Source organism: Haemorhous mexicanus, chromosome 30 (genome assembly GCF_027477595.1).
Source record: "Haemorhous mexicanus isolate bHaeMex1 chromosome 30, bHaeMex1.pri, whole genome shotgun sequence".
NCBI classification, from domain to species: Eukaryota; Metazoa; Chordata; class Aves; order Passeriformes; family Fringillidae; genus Haemorhous; species Haemorhous mexicanus.
The window spans coordinates 4,405,310-4,425,687 of NC_082370.1; the positions used below are offsets into that span (position 1 = coordinate 4,405,310).

At 49.6% G+C, this 20,378-nt stretch overlaps 1 protein-coding gene across 2 annotated transcripts in view; it reads right to left on the minus strand.

The window, feature by feature from the left end:
• The window catches only part of SLC23A2 (solute carrier family 23 member 2), a 61,809-nt gene that overhangs the window by 34,299 nt on the left and 7,132 nt on the right, over positions 1–20,378 (minus strand). The window contains exons 1-4 of one of the 2 annotated variants that reach the window (XM_059870572.1): positions 12,527–12,664; positions 5,305–5,587; positions 4,209–4,307; positions 1,253–1,369 (exon numbers count right to left, since the gene is read on the minus strand). In XM_059870572.1, the coding sequence (XP_059726555.1) occupies positions 1,253–1,369; positions 4,209–4,307; positions 5,305–5,439 (351 nt within the window). In that variant the 5' untranslated portion in view covers positions 5,440–5,587; positions 12,527–12,664. Of the gene's footprint in view, positions 1–1,252; positions 1,370–4,208; positions 4,308–5,304; positions 5,588–12,526; positions 12,665–20,378 lie in introns of those variants that run through there. The other variant, XM_059870571.1, reaches the window with a different exon arrangement.

Below are 20,378 nucleotides of genomic sequence, written 5' to 3' on the forward strand. Positions count from 1 at the left end.
AACACACACTTTCTAACTCTAAACTGTCAGAGAGTTCTTTTCAGTCACAGATGGATACTGGTACTAGATCAATATCCATATTTTTAATAAATTAAGCAGCTCCTCTTCCTGCCTCTGAAGCCCCAGCAGAGCTGCCCCTCCCTGAGCTTTGCTTTCAGTGTTTCTCGTGATCCTGATGTGGGCATTTCTGGTTTTTGCCATTTCTGAGGGACCCACAGGCTCCTGAAGCACTGCACTCTGCTGAGGAGGCACCAGGTAAGGGCTGAGAGCAGCCCCCAGCCCAGCAGTAACTCCACTCCCAGTGCCTCACAGCCCCTGGCTCACACACAAAGGACTCCTGAATTCTGCCTCGACCCAAGCACACCAAAGCAAAGCAAACCATCAGATTTTCACCACACTCCACACACAAGTCAAAACAGAATTCCTGCAGACCTGCCTGTCCTTGAGGAAAAGGCAGCAATAAAAGGGATGCTTTGGAATGTGTTTGTTTGGAGATCTCAAGGTCCTCCACAGAGATTACCAAATTCTGAGCATTCCTGAGGGCCAGATGTTATGACCACTGCAGAAGGGAAGGAGATGGGACTGGAGCTGCTCTGCTGCCCACAAGCAGTGGCTGAGCTGGAGGAAGCACCTGCTCGTGCTCCAAAGGCAAGCCAGGTGCAGGGTGATGCTCTCAGGGCTGAAATAACTGCAGTAGCAGCTTTAATATTCAGTATTTCAGGTCTAAACCCTTCTCTCTCTCCATCTCTAACTCCAGAGGTGCCCAGTGTCCCTTGTGAAGGCCACCCCTGAGCCTCTGCTCACTCACTCACCAACAGCAGCTTTTAACTCAATAAATATTTGAGTGACTCTCACAAATGCATGAGCTGAGAACTGAAATCAGAGCAGTGATCTGAGTGTGATCAGCCTCAGAAAAAAGCTCCCAACACCTCCCTCAAAATCATCCTCAGAGCAGTGATCTGAGTGTGATCAGCCTCAAGAGAAACCTCCCAACACCTCCCTCAAAATCATCCTCAGAGCAGTGATCTGAGTGTGATCAGCCTCAAGAGAAACCTCCCAACACCTCCCTCAAAATCATCCTCAGAGCAGTGATCTGAGTGTGATCAGCCTCAGAAAAAAGCTCCCAGCACCTTCCTCGAACAGGTGAGAGTGGAGAAGGATAAAACACACACACACACAATGAACTGCACAGAAAATCCTCAGTAAACTTTGAAAGGCACAGAAGAAAAGCTGTCCCAGTCTGGGGATGTACCTGCAAGCCCAGGAAGATGCAGAGGTACCAGGGGGGAACATCTTCAATGGTGTAAATCATGTCAGTCCTCTGGGCATCCAGACTGCCACTGCTGTCCAGGGTCTCTGCCAGGGAGCTCTGCAGGAACAAGGGGCACCAGCAGGTTAGTGCTGCACAGAATAAAGGGAATTTCAGCTGCCAGGCACTCCAAGGCTGCTTCAGGAGCTCTGATTTGTGACAATTTCCAAGCCTTTCCCATCCAGCTCCTGAATTTGTAGCCAACATGTTCCCTTCTGAACACTCCCTGCTTATTTAGTTATAATTGCTGATTTATGACAGAACTGATCTGGCAGCCAAAAGGTGCCCAAAAATGGATTCATCATGACAAGGCTGTTAAAAAACCCCACCAAACCCCAAAACCACAAAAACAAACAGAAAAAGCAAATAGGGCAGAATTGGAACTAAGAAGAAGAGCTCTGTCCTTGCATCAGAGACCAAAATTGCTGGCAAAAATAAATCCTCATCATGAGAATTGCTTTCCTGCCTTGCTCTTACCCAATTCCATCTTGGTTAACCACTTTTAGCCAAAGAATTTATAATTCCCCTTCTTCCCCCTCATTTATGCAGTCAGGAAAAATGCTGATTATTTACTGCACCCAAATTAATCCCCAACCAATTTCTATCAGCCAAGAATTCCTCCAGGAATTTCAATTCCCCAGGAATTCATGCAGTGCCCCACCACTGCCAATGAGCACAGACATTCACACATCAACACCCCTGAGACCTCCCAGTAAAACAGGGGCCAGCTCTGCCCTTCCTCTGTCCCAAATAAGTGGAATCTGGTCTGGAAATTCCTGAGAGCAAACCCACAGCACAACAACAGAAGCAGGAGGAAGTATCAGATGTTGTAATTTCAGACCAAGTAGCTAAAAAATTACCTTACACAACAGCTGCTCTGCCCTAATCCAGCCCAAGACACTCTGAGGCCACGTGAGCTGCCTCACACAGAGCTGGGAGCTCTGCCAGACTCGTGACTGCCCCAAATGGTCTCCACTTCTCCAAAAACCCCACCACATCCACGGGCTGGGCTGAGCTCCTCTGCACTCGGTGCCACCTGCAAGGCCAGCAGCCAAAGTGAGCCTGGCACTGCCCTCCCACCTCAGCCTCCTGCAGGGACAGCAAACCACGGGGAACATTCACAGCCAGGGGGGCACAGTGCTGAGGCTGCTGCAGCAGAAATGCCAAATCCAGAACCTCTCATCTGAGAGAACTCTTGGAAGCACTTTGAGCAGTGCTCTCCCCTCCTGCAGCCCCAGTGACAGCATCCATGGACTGAAAAAGGAACAAACTCTCTCCTGACCCAATGCTCTAAAAAAAAAAAAACAGGTGGAAAAAATCAGGAATTGGAGCCGTGGAATGGCTGGGGTTGGAAAAGCCCTCTCAGGTCTGAGCAGCAACACAGCAGCAGCACCCTGGGCACCAGCAAACCACACCTCCAAGTGCCACACCCACACATCTCCCAACACCTCTGGGGATGGGGACCCACCACTGCCCCTCCCAACCCCTGACCACCCTTTCCACAGGAAAATTCCTCCTGCTGTCCAGCCTGGCCCTCTCCAGGTTGGGCTGCAAGGACCCTCGGGCCCAGTGCCACCCCTGCCACGGGCAGGGACACGTTCCCTCCATGTGCTGAACAATTCCCACACATTCAGGAATTGTATCTTTCGTTTTCTGTCCTATGGGATACTTCTGGATTTATAATTAAACAATTTCCTACAGATTTAAAATAGCAAAGGAAGCCAGAACTGTTTTGTTGTCGTGAGGGAAGGAACTGGGTGATGGTTTAGCTGCCTGAGGGCTTTATTTTGGATTAGGTTGTGGGTTGAGGGCTTTTCTTGAGATTTCTGGGGAAAACAACAATGAAAACAACAATTCCACTGTCCCAGGCTGCTCCAAGCCCCATCCAGGCTGGCCTTGGGCACCTCCAGGGGCAGCCAGAGCTGCCCTGGGCACCTGTGCCAGGGCTGCCCACCCTGCTCCTGCACTGGGAGCCACAGCAAAGCTTTGACTCCAGGAGCAATGCTTCCTCTAGAGCTCAAGGTCTCTCTGAGGTGAATTGTTCTCCATCACCCACAGTCCTGATCCCACGGGTCAGCTGGGAGGGAGGGAAGCACGGGTTTGGGAAAAGCAGGAACACTCAGGTGTCTGGAGATGGCTTATCTCATTGCACAATCCAGCCCAACACCTCTGGCTCAAGGCTTTTATCAGATTGTGCCTCTCCCCTCCAGCCCCAGCACGCTCCAAACATCAGCCACCAAAGACTCTCAGAGGTAACAAGGAGCTGCCCATGAAAAGGGAGTGTGGGGATGGCAGTGAGACACCTGGGCAGGCTGAGCTGGGAGGGCCCCAGGCTCCCCTGGAACCCTGCCCTGACAGACCTCTGGCTGCTCAGGAGGTGTTTCAGATCTGAAATTCAGGAGTGAAAGCATTAACTGCATCCCCTGGGGTCACCCCTGCCCCAAGAGAAAGCACAGCCTTGAAGGAAGCAGTATCATGATGCCCCTGCTTGGAACCAGGAGTTTTGTTCCTGTTTCAGTCAGGACATGTGAAAAACTGGGGTCAGGCTGAGTTGGACTGAAGATTTCAGAAGTTCAGATTTACCATAACCCTCATCCTTATTTTAAACCAAACTCAGATTCACACCATCTCAGCCTCCAGGGTCATCACTGAACAGACCCAGGGAATGAAAGAATGGAGAGAAAAAGCTGGAAAAATCCCAGGCAAGGGCATGAACTGCTCCCAGCATTTCCTGAGTCATGGCCCAGTGCTGCACCCAAAGTGTGTGACCAGGAGTCACGAGGGCAGAACTGCCTGGGGAGATGTGAATGTGCAAGTCAGCAGCTCTGGGACAGGAAAGCTCCCAGCCAGGGGAGGCAGCTGGGGGCACAGCACCAGGAGTCAGCTCCCAGCCCAGTACCTTCTCTGCTATGCCATTCTCTGTGGTGTAGATGGCCATCAGCTCCGTGTCCTCTGTGTCCTGGTCACCACTGGACGTGGCTCCACCGTTTATCACAACCTTCAAAAGTGACAAGAAGAGAAACAGGTCAAGTTTTTCAAATCAACATTCCTCTGCCATCACAGCTCTTATGTCAGTTTTCTCTCTGGGCACTTGACATCTGGCTCTGACCTTTAGAGGAGCATGGCAAGGCATCATTTCTGCAGCAGCAGGGACAGAGAGCACTCAGAGCTGGCTGTGCTACACACAAATATTCAGAGCTTTGTCACTGCCCATGGAAAGGAAGGGTTTGTACACCTGGAGCATCATTCCCTGCCTGGGCTCACTCACAGGCAGGGTGAAGAGGGTGGGGTGTTGGACCCATCCTCATATTTGCTCTGACCATGGGGTGCTGTCTGTCCTGGGACCAGGGAATGAGCACACACAGCAGGGCTGGCTGTGCTACACACAAATATCCAGAGCTTTGTCACTGACTGCCCATGGAAAGGAAGGGTTTGTACACCTGGAGCATTACTGGAGCATTATTTGGATTATTTGGACCCATCCTCATATTTGCTCTGACCATGGGGTGCTGCCCATCCTGGGACCAGGGAATGAGCACACACAGCAGGGCTGGCTGTGCTACACACACAAATCCAGAGCTTTGTCACTGACTGCCCATGGAAATGAGGGTTTGTACACCTGGAGCATTATTTGGACTCATCCTCATATTTGCTCTGACCATGGAGTGATGCCCATCCTGGGACCAGGGAATGAGCACACACAGCACTCAGAGCTGGCTGTGCTACACAAAAATATCCAGAGCTTTGTCACTGACTGCCCATGGAAAGGAAGGGTTTGTACACCTGGAGCATTATTTGGACCCATCCTCATATTTGCTCTGACCATGGGGTGCTGCCCATCCTGGGACCAGGGAATGAGCACACACAGCAGGGCTGGCTGTGCTACACACACAAATCCAGAGCTTTGTCACTGACTGCCCATGGAAATGAGGGTTTGTGTTTTTGAAATACACCCCAGGTGGAGCATCACTCCCTGCAGGGCTGGGCTCACTCACAGGCAGGGTGAAGAAGGTGGGGTGCTTGGACTCATCCTCGTATTTGCCCTCTGTGGAGCCTCCTCCTGCCTCCACAGCCTTGGCCGTGGTGTTCTTGCCAATCCCCATGGTTTCCAGCACGTCCAGGACTTGCATGCAGCACCCAGGAGGTGCCTCTGGGACAGCCAAGAACGAAGGACAGCTCCTTATTCCAGCAGCAGCAGCAGCAGCAGCAGCTCCAGGAGTCACTCAGGAGCTCAGTAATCCAGCTGGGACATCAGGGTGTCCTTTCCATCAATGGCTCCTGGGAGGGAAGGGAGAAAATGTTATTTTCAGGAGGGAAATAAGTCAGTCTCATCATCTGAAGGAGTTTCTAGGAGGGAAATAAGTCAGTCTCATCATCTGAAGGTCCTGAGATTGTTCCTCCCAAGGGGCACCACTGTATGTTGGTTCTTGGCCTCTTCACTTCTGTTAAAGTTGGGATTAAAGGCACTTGAGATGATAGTTCACATTCAGACTTCAATATTTATTATTTCACATCTGTATTACAAGTCCTGAGTTTCTACACACGGTGAGCTATCTTTCCACTCAATTAAGAAATGACACTTAGATTATTTTTACTTTTAACCTAGTAACTGATCACTCAAAGTCTGCAATGTGGACTTTTTATCCAATGACACAATACCACCCAAACTTATGAAGAAGAAGGTCAGACAGAAAATCCAAGTTTTGCAACCTGTGGCTCCTGAGCTCTGAACAGAGAATGCAGCTGGCAACACCTGCAGGTGAAACTGGGTCAGGTACAGGTGAAAGTACAGGACAGAACCTGGAAAATGGCCTCTTGAAAGCCACAAAAAGTGGAATTTTCTGCACCCATCCAAGCAGCAGAACCCACTCCCTCTGGTGTTACTTCAAAAGCAAGTTAATGATGGGTTCAGCTGAACCCTAAGGTGGAAACACAGCTCATGGACACTCAAATAAAGGTTTGGATTGGAAAAAAAGCAGCAGAACTTGGGTTTTTCCTGCAGTCTCCCTTCCAGATGCTGCTCAGGAAATGCCAGCAGCTCCTGTCTACTGTAACTGCAATAATAACTGAACTTGAGAAAGATTCTTCTGCTGAGGGCAAATCAGGGCTGTACTCATACATGAATACTAATATTTTTGAACCTCTTAATAGTTGTTAATTGCCCATGTGCTGGAAAATTCTGCTTCCTTGAGCTGAAAGAAATATTAAAGCTTTCAAAGCAATGTAGGTATCTCCTGAAAAGTCACATAAAAAAGACAATTTGGGCACTGAGATCCCCTGAAGCAATAATTAAATCAATATGGAATGGAAGGCAGTGCCTGCAAATCAGAGTTAAGATTTGTTTATGAGAGTAAATATTAAGGTAGCATAATTAATTAGTTCTCACTTGAAGACTGAAGGAGAAGACTGGTTTGAACACTCACTGTCTTGCTCTGGAAAAAACCTGCCATTCCCATTTTCACAGAGCTCCTCTTCAAAGAGCAGCTCAGGGCAGAGGAGACAGTACTGCTTAAAGGTTCAGGGCCTGGGGGCACTGGGGGCACTGGGCTGGGATTGTTGGAGGGTTTTTTGTTTGCTTTCACTGCAGAGCAATGTGGATCTTTTTTTCCCTAGCACACAAGAACAAAGAGAAAAGAATCTGCCTTTTTCTGTCAGTGCAAGTGTTCTGTTCTCCAAGAAAATCAGAGATGGAGACGGGCGAGGCAGAGTCTGGCAGCTCTGACCCCTGGGACTGGGAAGGGAAAGGGCAGCAGCACCTCCCTCAGCCAGAACCAATCCATAAATGTGAGCCAGGGAAGCTGCCAGGCCCAGGATCTGCTCTCAGGTGCCCTGGCACCAAGCAGCATCTCTGCCACGGGCTGCTGTCTGCTGCAGCAGCCCTGGGAAGTGCAGCAGGACACAAAGCTTGCCTTGGGTCATGGATGGCTGAGAGCTGACACTGCAGAGCTGAGCTAACTCCCAGCTCACAGGCAGAACCCCCCACTGCTGCTTCTCCTAAAGACAGGGAGGGTTTGTGTCACCAGGGCTTGCTCCAAGACAAACCAGCAGAAGGAGTTTCCCAGCTCTTCTTGCTTCTACCCAGCAATTACAATTGCACTTAATGGCACAGATGATCATCAAAGGTTTCTGGAACGCTTTGATTCTGCAATCAGGAGTGTCAGAGAGGAGAAGATAAACTCTGCTGCTGCCCAAAGCTCTCTGGGAGAGATCACTCCCTATCAGGGCCCTGTCCCACACCTGACTCAGGCAGTTTTACAGCCCTCCAGAGCAAATCCAGCTCCTCGGGGGCTGAAAAGAAAAAGAGATAAAACCAAAGAGATAAAACCCATTCAGCAGGGGCAGGTACACTCAGCACAGCCCATCACCTGCAGCCTGGGGTCCAATGGAAAGGCTGCAAGTGAAATCTGCCAGGACTCACCTTCCCACATGGATCACCTCCAGAGCACACCTGTGCTCAACACAGAAGGCCAGGAGAGGCCAGGGGTTTACAGAGCTGCAGATAAGATTAGGATTTACACAAAGGGCAGGGGAGAGCCCAGGTGCAAGTTCAGGAGGAAAAGCCTCCTGGCCAGGGAGAGGCCACCCTGCACCTCCAACATCAGCAAAAAGCTCCTCCAGCCCCAGAGCCACCAGGAGAGGACAGGGAGAGGTGGCAGGGTCTGGTCTGACACAACATCACCTCCTCAGCTTCCAGGACCACCCAGCACACCTTCCCTTTGCCAAGGCTGCTGCTCTTTCATTTAAACAAATCAGGATGTGTTTCAAAGCTCATGGAAAAAGATAAAAGCCATCAGAGATACAGAGATCTACCATGCAAGGCTGTGTTTAAATGCTCTTTTTTTCCCCTGCAAGTCTCTGCTCTGGAACCTCCACCACAAAGCAAAACATCCACTGGAGCACAAAGTTTTCCTACAGGAAAATCTGCCCCTGAAAAGCTCCCACTTCAGTAAAAAACCCTTTTTGATCATCTCTGCAGGAGACCCAAGGGTTAACTGGGCAGGACAGAAGGTGCAGACAGACAAAGAGCTTATTGCCACAGCAGGGAGAAGTGGCCATGAACCCCCAGAGCAGGCAGGGGGACACAGACACCTCCCCTGCATGCACTGTTTCCTTTCAAAGCACTGCACACAGCTCTTGGCTGAGGCACACAAAAATATTCCCTGCATCAGATCTGCTGCTGTGGCAGCTCCTCCCTGCACTGCTTTCAACATCAATATTGAATGCAGGGCTTGGCAAAGCAAAGATGGGGAGGACCAAGCCCACCTGACCTCCAGGCTGTGACATGCCTGGCAGCTGGGAACTTCTTGGGGCTCTGCTCTTGTTTTGGGTTGATTTGGGTTTTTTTTAAACTCCTCTTAGAAGGGTCAATGCTTTGCCAGGTGCTGTTGGCCTGGCAGCACCAGGACTGGGCATGGTCGTGCCCAGGACATGGCAGGGCTGTTGTAAAGCTCATCTGCAATGAGCAGACCTAGAGATTTACCCTCTGGAGGAAGCTCAGGCTCCCCCATGACTTCCAGCCCTGCAAATTACAGTTCTGCCACAGTGAAACCAGACCTGTGTAGTCCCTCATTTGCCAAAGTCAACCCAAAACCCTTCTAAAACCACAAAGGCTGAATTCCAGCTGGATCCTCATTTTCCCTCAGCTGAGCTGAGCCGAGCCCACCACCCAGTGACAACCAAAACAATTTTACACTTTCCCTGTCCCTTCAGACAATCCCTGCCAGTCCCTGTGGGGGAGCAGTCAGGGACTGGCCTGGATTTGGTGTCTCTTCCCTGCTGCACAGGGGAATGTTCCCAGAGGAAGCACAACAAGTGTGGTGACAAAAGCAGCTGGGGATGGGACAGCCCACGCCTGGCTCTGTCCCATGTCCCACCTCCTGAGAAGGAGAGGGGGCACAGCCAGCCAGGACCTTCCTGGCTGCCACAGATGGCTGAAGAGCCAAAAAACCTCTGGCTGTTGCACCCACTAAGGAGATTAGAATCAAATGAAGGTCACTGCTTAATTACCATCATCAATTTATTATTTTAATGAGCTGTCAGGCTCGTGTGAACAGACCAACTCTCTCCTGCAAGCAGAGATGATGCTCAGGCAGCATCTGTCCCACTTGAGGTGCCTGGGGAATTTCAGCACCTCCCTGGCACTTCCAAGTGTCTGGCACCTCTGGAACTCGGGCACATGATGTGTTTGAACACAACCAAGGCATCCTCCAGGCCTGAGATTGTGTTTTTGGCAGCAGACAGGTAACAGAGACGTGGAGAGGGACACGGACTCCCCTGAAAAGAGAACTCTGCCACTCACAGGTGTCCAAAGGGTGCTGGATGTTTTCCTAGGAAAAAGGTCCTCCCCAGTTAAAAACATTCCACAAGGCTCTCGTCACCCAGGTTAAAAAAGCTCAACAAATACTCCAAGGATGCAATCCAAGTCCTGTCTGCAGAACCACAACCACAAATCCAACTGCTCCATGCCAGACCTGTGCCCGGACATGGCACCTGTGAGGTCCCACCCACTGTCCACACAGGCAGGGAGTGCCCCAAAGGCATTTCTTCTGCCTTCCAGGGCATTTTCACCATCCCACAGATGTGAAGAAGGTGCCCAGAACCCACACATTTAATTTTCTCTTGCTATTTGTAAAAAACACCCTCCTGCTTCAGTCTTGGAGGGAGTTTTTCCTCGGGGAGTTTGGAGCAGCCTCTTTGGTCCCAGGAAACTCCTGATTTGTCTTTAGCAGGGGCCTCTCCAGTTCCTTCCCACCAACTGAGGGAATGCCACCACATCCTAAAAGCTCCAGAGATTTCCCCCTGCCCTGAACCACATCCCCAACAAGGAAAGCAGACTCCAAATTTCACCCAACACCACACAGTTCCTCTCTACCTGCAGCAGAGACAAATGAAATGCTGCCACATACCCAAACTTCCAGACGTCTGACCTCTAAAAATCTCAGTTTAGGCTTTCAAAAGAATTGATGGGCACTTTAAGAAGCTTCTCTCTTCACTTCCAAGCAGCTCTTCAAAGCACAAACAAATTCTTTCTTTGGAGGCACTAATGAATTTTTAAGTAGTTGGTATTTTGACTGCCATCCAGAACGGTGCTTTAATAACTGACCAACGCTATTAGGGCAAGTCTACACAAAGCTAAGCAGCAAAGTTATGCCGAGCTCAAACCTTCCCTGTATTTAAAGCACATTAGCTAAATCTCATTAACTTCCTGTGTGAATAAGCTTGTTGAGAAGGGGACTTAAATCCAGCTGAATGAGGTGTTTACCAAAGGATCTCACAGCTCTCAAAAACCACAAGCTTGGTTAGTCAAGTTATTAACTGAGAGCTTAGTTAGGCTGGGATTCTAAACCAGAAGAGCTGAAAAGTCTAAACCAGAAGAGCTGTAAAGTCTAAACCAAAAGAGCTGAAACTTCTAAACCAGAAGAGCTGAAACTTCTAAACCAGAAGAGCTGAAACTTCTAAACCAGAAGAGCTGAAAATTCTAAACCAGAAGAGCTGAAAATTCCAAACCAGAAGAGCTGAAAATTCTAAACCAGAAGAGCTGAAAATTCTAAACCAGAAGAGCTGAAAATTCTAAACCAGAAGAGCTGAAAATTCTAAACCAGAAGAGCTGAAACTTCTAAACCAGAAGAGCTGAAAATTCTAAACCAAAAGAGCTGAAAATTCCAAACCAGAAGAGCTGAAAATTCTAAACCAGCAGAGCTGAAACTTCTAAACCAGAAGAGCTGAAACTTCTAAACCAGAAGAGCTGAAACTTCTAAACCAAAAGAGCTGAAAATTCTAAACCAGAAGAGCTGAAAATTCTAAACCAGAAGAGCTGAAACTTCTAAACCAAAACAGCTGAAAATTCTAAACCAAAACAGCTGAAAATTCTAAACCAAAACAGCTGAAAATTCTAAACCAGCAGAGCTGAAAATTCTAAACCAGAAGAGCTGAAACTTCTAAACCAGCAGAGCTGAAAATTCTAAACCAAAAGAGCTGAAACTTCTAAACCAGAAGAGCTGAAAATTCTAAACCAGAAGAGCTGAAAATTCCAAACCAGAAGAGCTGAGTGTTTCCAGCATCAGTCCCCCTGTCTGACCAGAACACTGCTGGCCAAGCAGCTCCCACCCATCTTTCACCCCAAGACTCCCAGTTTCTTGTCCCCAAGGCAGCAGCTTTGCCCAAATTCTGTGCAGAGCATTTGCCACCCTCCCGGAGACCCCAGCAGCGGGCAGGGATGAGGAGCTGAGAGAGGCAATTCCAAAGCAGTGCAAGCAGAAGGTGGGAAATGACAATTTCCAGCACACAGACCCTGCTGGGAGCTGACACCTGCCGAGCTCTCCAGACCAGGGTAAATAAAAATTAAATCCTGTCTCACTGCTCCCTCAGCCTATGGCACACGGGAATTTGATTTATACTGCTATGGAGTCCTTAGGGTCTCCCTGGGGAGAATTAATAATTTGGACACTCAGATATCCCCCTGTTATTACCAATATTAATGCACAGCTCGTTAAGCTCCTTCATGGCCCTCAAAGCAACCTGAGCTCACACTGGCTCCCTTCTCAGCCTGCTTTGTACTTGGACTTGGCACTTTGATGAAAGCTCTCTTCTTTCCAAGACTTTAATCACGTTAAAACAAAGGTGGAGTTAGAGACTCATCTAGGAAAAATTCCATTTATTAAGTAAATCGAGGTAATGTGCCAATTTTTCAGCTCTGAATGCGAAGCTCCTTCCCAAGGGCTGAGGCATCCCTGTGGCTCCTTTGGAAAGGGAACAGCTTGAGCCCAGTAATCAACACAAACCCAGCAAATAATCCCACACTTGAAAAGTCTTACACTGAGTTATCTGTGAGGCGTGTCTGGAAATAAACACTTCCATTTAGCAGAACTTGTTAGGATTTGGAATGAATCAACTTTCAGAAACTAACCAAGATGCTGTACCTTTGTGCTCAAGCTTTCTAAAAATCTCTTTTACTACACCAATATCAGATAAAATTTTCCTGTTTTAAAGATTAAAAGGAAAGCAAAGTTTACAGATAAACAGAAAAGAGCAAATACTTTTGAGATGGTAGATATCTCTTTTTACAGTGATTCTAAAATGAGAAATGAAGCCTTGAAACCTTTAAGACACAGAAAGTTAGTTATTAACAACTGCAAATACATTATTTTAAAGTTTCTTATTTCATAATGCTGACACCACACCAGGTGAATTTTTGCAACCATCCCCACCAAGGCAAACCTGCACGGAGCTCTCGGAGGCACTCCCGCAGCAGCAGCAGCCTGCAGGATGCAGACCTTCATCCCCCAGGAGCACTTTCATCCTCCTTTTGTACTTGCCCGTTGTGTAACTGCTCCCAGCCCACAAGGGCAGGGCAGGAGGCAGCACCTGGTTACTCCCTGGTTACTCCCCCGTTACTCCACGCCTCCGCCGGGTTTATGCAAAGCAGCCCGGCCACAAGATCCCGAGGAGAGCAGGCAGAGCCCCCCATGGCACCAATGTTTCCAGCAGCAGCTGCAATCAGGGCAGGGATTTTCTCTGAGCGCTCTTCCCTGGTGCCAAGGGCACGGAAATGTTTTTATCAGCAAACTGGAGAAGTTTTCAGGAGGTCCCTGAGCTCAGAGCTCTTCCCTGAGCCCAGGGTCAGCGATCCTCAACCTGCCAGGACCTGAAACACACCAGGACTCTGCTGGGCTCCTCCACTTCCCCGTGGAAAACGCTGAGTAACAGTGATGGGCACGGGGCAAAGGGAGATGGAACAGAAGTGGTGAAAGCCTTGGAACAACAACAAAACCAACAAGAAATAAAATCAGGGTTGCCAAGCAGCAGAACAGGTTGCCCAGGGAAGTGGGTGAGTCCCTGTGCCTGGAGGTGCATAAAAGCCATGGAGATGTGGCACTCAGGGCATGCTTCAGTGGGGGATGTGGCAGGGCTGGCTTAATGCTTGGACTTGATCTTAGAGGTCTTTTCCAACCTAAACAAGTCAAGGATTCTAAAATTGCTTCCCATGGATCTCCTTGCCCCACTCCCCTCCTGTGGGAGCACAGCCCTGCCTAAGGCTGTCCTCACACTCCTGAACATCACTTTGTCATTTTACTCATCCCCATTCCCCTTTTCAAAGGATTAAAGAGACACCATCACCCTACAACTGACCCTGAAGCCATAACCAGAACAGGCCACCACAAAGCAGCACCCAGGGAGCAGCTTCTGCCTGGATTTACTGGAATCACCCCTTGCTCCCAGCCCAGACCAGGAGCGTGGAGCTCCAGGGCACGAAGGTGAGCTCACTGGACCTGAAATGCCCTTTTGGAACCCCAGTGTGTGGAGGCAGGGACAGGCTGCCAGTGCTGTAAGCCCCCCAGGTCCATCCAGCCCCACCCAGGTCCATCCAGCCCCCCAAGGTCCATCCAGCCCCACCCAGGTCCATCCAGCCCCCCCAGGTCCATCCAGCCCCCCCCCCAGGTCCATCCAGCCCCACCCAAGGTCCACCCAGCCCCCCCCAAGGTCCATCCAGCCCCCCCCAAGGTCCATCCAGCCCCACCCAGGTCCATCCAGCCCCACCCAGGTCCATCCAGCCCCACCCAAGGTCCATCCAGCCCCACCCAGGTCCATCCAGCCCCACCCAGGTCCATCCAGCCCCACCCAAGGTCCATCCAGCCCCACCCAGGTCCATCCAGCCCCACCCAAGGTCCATCCAGCCCCACCCAGGTCCATCCAGCCCCCCCAAGGTCCATCCAGCCCCCCAGCAGCCCCCCAGGTCCATCCAGCCCCCCCAGGTCCATCCAGCCCCCCCCAAGGTCCATCCAGCCCCCCAGGTCCATCCAGCCCCACCCAGGTCCATCCAGCCCCACCCAGGTCCATCCAGCCCCACCCAAGGTCCATCCAGCCCCACCCAGGTCCATCCAGCCCCACCCAAGGTCCATCCAGCCCCACCCAGGTCCATCCAGCCCCCCCAGGTCCATCCAGCCCCCCAAGTCCATCCAGCCCCACCCAAGGTCCATCCAGCCCCACCCAGGTCCATCCAGCCCCACCCAGGTCCATCCAGCCCCCCAAGTCCATCCAGCCCCACCCAAGGTCCATCCAGCCCCACCCAGGTCCATCCAGCCCCACCCAAGGTCCATCCAGCCCCACCCAGGTCCATCCAGCCCCCCCCAGGTCCATCCAGCCCCACCCAGGTCCATCCAGCCCCCCCAAGGTCCATCCAGTCCCCCAGGTCCATCCAGCCCCCCCCAGGTCCATCCAGCCCCCCCAAGGTCCATCCAGCCCCCCCAAGGTCCATCCAGCCCCCCAGCAGCCCCCCAGGTCCATCCAGTCCCCCAGGTCCATCCAGCCCCCCCCAAGGTCCATCCAGCCCCCCCAAGGTCCATCCAGCCCCCCAGGTCCATCCAGATCTGCTGCTCCCTGCTCGGGGCTGGCTCCAGGCTGGATGTGCTCGGTCCCACAGCAGAGCCAGGCCTGAGCAGGGCACAGTGAACTGAGAGCTGAGCCTGTCCTGTGCCTGTCCTGTGCCTGTCCTGTGCCATGCTCCTCATTCATCCCTCGCTCAGATCCCTGGAGGTGATCCAAGGATCTCCCTGATTCCTCTGGGCAGTGTGTGCTCACACAAACCCACAGGACGTGCCAGCCTCTAATCCCCACTGCAAAGAGATGCTGAAAAGATTCCCTCTGTTGGCTCCTTTTCCAATGATTAGATCCTTTCCTTTCCTCCTTCTGACTTCCAAACGTTTTCACAAACACAAAAATCTTCATTTCAATGTAAAGAAACCTCAGAGCCCTTAACACAAACACCCCCAAACTTCAGGAGCACGAAACACCAACTGCTGTACCCAGACTGGCTGAAGATCACTGATCTGTAACACTTTAGGGAAAAAGGGCTGGAAATTGTTTTAGAGTCAAGGTATTTGATGTGCTCACAGGGAGCTAAAGAACTGAGTGATCAAGAGCAAGAGGAAAACTTTAGGTTTTGAGAGAAGTAAGCCATTTGCTTTTTTACTCCAACGCCCAACTGTTGTTTAATCCAACTAGTTTTTTTAATAGTTGAATTAAACAATGCCAGGGACTCGCTTCTTGCCCTGAACATCACAGTTCAAAGTATTACTGAGTTCAGTGCAATTAAAATTCTTCAGTATGCAATCAAAGACTTGTCTATTTACCTTGCAATTAGAACTAATCGCTCCAAAATTCATCATCAGTGAGTGGAGAATTTCAACATTCAAACAATTAATTTCTGATTACTCTGCATTTACACTCAATCCAAAGAAACACCTGCCAATCTGGGTACCTCCACTTCAACCCCAGCTGCCAGGGTTGATGTCAGGACAAATCCAAGTGGGCTGTGGGGTTACAATTCCCTGGAGTGAGCAGGGACTGGAACCACTGCCACTGCAGGAGAATGCTCCTCAAAATGCACTGGAGTATTTCCCAGAGCAGCTTCCCAGCTGCTGTGGAAGCCAGGTGGGAATGACCAGCTGAGAGCTGTGTGGGGCTGCACGTTCCTGAGGGAGGGGAATCACAGCAGAGGATTTATCTCACTCTGCTTCAGCCCAGGGAGCTTGGCTGTGATGATCCCACACAGCCACTCATCTTTTTATTACCTGCTTAATATCTGAAATGCAAACTGGTGGAAGCACTTGTACTGCTTGGAAATGTTACTCCTAGGAGGAGCTCACTTTGATTATTATGAGAAAATCCAATTTCTGCCTTCTCAGACACTCAAGTGCTCATTCTGAGGATGAACCAACACTTCTGAGCGCTCCAGCCAAATTCTGTTTGCCCTTGGACACCCACTGGTAAACTACTGACAGTGTTCAGAGTTGGAATAGTTATTCTGAGGATTTATTCTCTGCAGTTTTGCAGCATTCAGGCAGATAAAACCCCTCTCTGAAGCCCCCTATTCCCCCTGCACAGGGGATGTGTCCCACCACCAAAATGACAACAATGCAACCCAGGCACTGCAAACCCCTGCTAACCAAATCCCTCCCCTGACCCTTCAGTAATACAAGAAAAACACCCAAAAGGAAGAGTGGTGCAGTCAGGGAGAGGCACAGCTTCCCTGCAAGAACATCCTGAGGGTGAGCTGGGGGAAGCTCCTTTCTGACAGCTCAATGAGCCCCCTCACTGCATTTCTGGAGCCATCTCCTAATTTCAGGGTTCTTCCTCCCAAAGCCACGGCAAATACGTGATGTTTTACATCAGCTTATTTAATCAGCAGCCTGCCATGAACATCCTCCAGGACACACTTAACATAACACAGCAAGCCCACAAAATAGCATCACACAGGAGCACAATAAATAGATCCACTTCCACCCACAACTGGGAGCAGCAGAAAGACTCTGCTATTAAGTCTGAATTTCCAGTGATGGTTATAAATGATTGAATTATGAATTGAAAAAGCACTTACCAGAAGATCTGCTGTAACATGAAAACATTACTGCTCTTCCCCAGTGCTGACTCAGACTGACACCAGAATTACTGGAACTGCTCTGAAAACTCCCCAGGTAATCCTGGCTCCTACTCAGGGGGTCCCCCCTGAACCCACAAATCCCCCTCTCCCAGAGAAAGGACACCTTGGGGCAGCCCATGGCCAATGAATTCCACATCTCCAGCAGGACAATGCAAGCCTTTGTGGCCACCTTCTGCTCTTAAATCCCTAACTCATCTACAGCCTGTACTGTTAAGGTGTTTATTAGGGCTTTTCCTGCCACAGTGCATTTTTAAATACTTGTGAGAAGAAGCCAGGACCTGAGATGTACATCAAAGCAGACAGAGTTCTGCATAAAAAGGTAATTACAAGAGGGAAGTGCCTTCAAGAATACCTGTGGCTGATTTCTGGGCAAGAAATAAAGAATCATTGTCAAGAAAGAACAACAGAAGAATAGTGAAGCCAAAGCTCTGCACTCCACAGGCACAGATCAAAGCACTTCCAAAACTGCTGGAGAAAAAAGTGCTTTTTGGGACCTGTTATTGTATTCACCCTGTTCATAAACTAAGTCAGATTCCTTTCCTGGAGCTCCAGGTACTCCTGTAATTACAGGCAAAAGCTCAAATCCGTTGTCTTCCAAGAAAAGACAGAAGCAAAGCGTGAGCACCAGGCAGGGTGAGAGGCAGTGAACCTTAACACATTACCTGGTGTGTTCCCAGATGAGCCTGAACACATCATTACCTCGGTGTATTCCCAGAATCCCCACCCCTGGAAGTGCCCCAGGCCAGGCTTGGAGCACCTGGGACAGTGGGAGATGTCCGTGCCCAGGGTGGGTGTGGACAGGCTTTGAGGTCCCTCCTGTCCCAACCCGTTCCAAATTCCACACACAGCCAGTCTGCACACCCAGATTTTACCTTTCTCTCCCCTTTTTTGTGGCTGCTGATAGTTTCAGAAGGGTGGGCTAAACTCCTGCACAGAAAAATGCAGCAGGCTGTGCAAAGACCATGGAAAGTCCCACCCTTCAGCAGAAGCTGCTGCTATTTTAATTTTCCAAAGGCAAAACACTTCTAGGCACAATCATTTGTTTACTTTTTCATTCAATACGTCATGTGCTTGGATGCCTAAAAATCACCCTGCACCACACAGTGAGCAGCCAGGCTGAAAACTCCACTGCAAGACTAAATGCTTTTAAAAGAGGGAGGGACAAGAGCAGATATCCATCGTTTTTGGGCAGTGATCCTGGCATCTCGTTCACAGCTCAGTAATTCCAGCCCAACTCCTCCTCCCACAATCCCAACCTCCTGCATCCAAAATGAAAAAAAGCCCTTTTAATCTTCAAAGCATGGCCACAAGTCAATCTCAACTTAGCACACTTTTTAATTTTCTTTTTAATTATCCAGTTGGGAGAGTTATGCCCTTCTTGCTCAGTGACCTTTTGCTCCTTCGGGATTTACTTCAAAATCTTTCCTGGGAATAATCAGGGAATTCTCAGCACTTACAGAGGAAACGTTCCAAGGCTCCTGGGGCTGAGGGGCAGGGCCAGAGTGACTCTCAGGAGTCTCTGCTGGGTCCCAGGACAGGATCCTGTGGCTCCAGGACTGCCAGGAGTGCAATCCTGGCACGGCTGCTCCAACCCCACGCTGGGTTTGGAGGTTCTCACCTGGAGCCAAGCCCAAAGCAGCAGCAGCAGCTTCTGCTGGAGCTGGCACGAGGCAGGGCACAGGCAGAGCACCTCTCGGGGTCACAGAGCAGGAACAGATGCCATTATTCACTGTATTAGCAATAATAGATGCTGATGTTCCCACCAAGAACTGGTGCCCAGCTGTTTGCCCCGGGAGCTCTGGTCACCAAGCCCAGCTCGGTTTCCCACAGCCACTGGGGATAAATTAAATCATTACTGCCATTAATGATATTTAAGCCTAAGCAGCACTCCTTACTCCCCTGCCCACACACCAAACAACTGTAAGCAGCCCTGGGTTTGATTCCCACACGTTAAGCCAAGCAATTACTAATTTATTAATTTCACAACGAGCCTGGCAGTGTCTCTGTGCTCAGCCTCCTGCTGGGTCACTCCCTTGCTCCTGTTGGAGGCAGGCTCAGGTGAGAGCAGCTCCTGCACCAACCTCCTGAGAAATGTGCATTTATTGTCCCCTGCACCCCCTGAACCCATGGGGCAGCAGGAGGGGACAGGACCCAGCTGCCACCTCAGCCCTGTGTCACACCCCAGGTCACCAGGCAGAGATGGGGATGTCACTGAGTGCAGTGGCTTTGAAGAGTTCCCTGCCTGGGTGAGCGGGTAATTAGGATGCATTAAATAGATATTAATGCATTAAATAGATATTAATGCATTTAATAGATATTAATGCATTAAATATCCCTGCGAGCAGCAGAACTGGGAAAGGAGGTTAAGTGGCTTCTCCAAGAGAAGGGACAGAAGTGGAACAGCCAGTTTAACACCCAAGTGGCTGCTCAGGAAAAGCACAAAGAATTTTAAGATCTTCAGAGCTCACACTACTTCACTACTTCCAATAATATTTATACCAGCTGTAGGTTATTGAAGGAAAACTTCTTGGTTTTGGGAAAATTTTTTAAAAAAGCTCTTTGGAAATTTAGTAAAATAAACCTCTAGTTTACCTTTGTGATCTCTGCCAGTAAACCAATCCTTTTTTAACCAATATACTCTGGGTTTAATATTGTGCCTTAATGGCTGCCTCATCTTCAGGGCTCTTTGGCAGATGTGTTTCAGCACTGCTCTTAACAAAATGATCTCAATTATTCTTACTTAATTGGCATCAGATAAATGCAAGACTTCTTAGCTGCTGCTATCTGAAGGAGCAGCACTTGAGCACATTTTGGCCTTTGAATAATTAGGAGAGAGGACAAATGCAGATGGAGTGTACCTGAGTGAGCTCCAAAACCGGGCTAACACTGATCACAGGATCTTTACCAAAGCCCAGCAGCCAAGGAGGGGAGCTCAGACAGCTCTGTGCCTTCAGGCTCATTTATAGCCAGCAATTTAATAGAAGCTCTAATTGACAGCTTTGCTCGCTTCTATTGTGCCTGATTAGGCATCTCCATGAAAAGCATTAGCAGTGTTTGATCCCTCCAAAGCAGAGCAGCTCATTAGCAGGGGATGTTTACAGGAGCAGCAGCTCTTCCCCTGCTGCAGGAGGGGTTTTCAGGTCGTGTTTTCACCAGGAGGATCACGACTCCAAAGGACCTCGGCTCTCCATCCTTTGCCTTTCCTGCTATTTGCCAACAGGACAGATGGACAAGGAAAACATCTGACAGGACTACAACAAACCCCCAACCCTTGGGTATTATAAAAACCCCAAATCCTCTCCCTCATTCCCCCTCCCTTTTTTTTTTTTTTGTTAGCTTTAAAGGCATCTATCAGTGAGGTGAAATAATTACAAATAACAAGTGTCCAACAGGCTGAATAAACCAGACCAGAGCCCTGTGAAATTATATTGGTAATAATGACTCTGCTCAGCACAACCTCCCAAAATTCCACACACACAAAATTAAACAGCACTCATGCAAATACATCCAATATCAGCAAATTACTGGTAACTGTTATTGCTCCCAGAGATGAAAGGACACGGAGCAGTTTGAGAATACAGCAATTAGTTCCTGTACTCTGAGCCTATGAACAGGGACCTGCACTCCAAT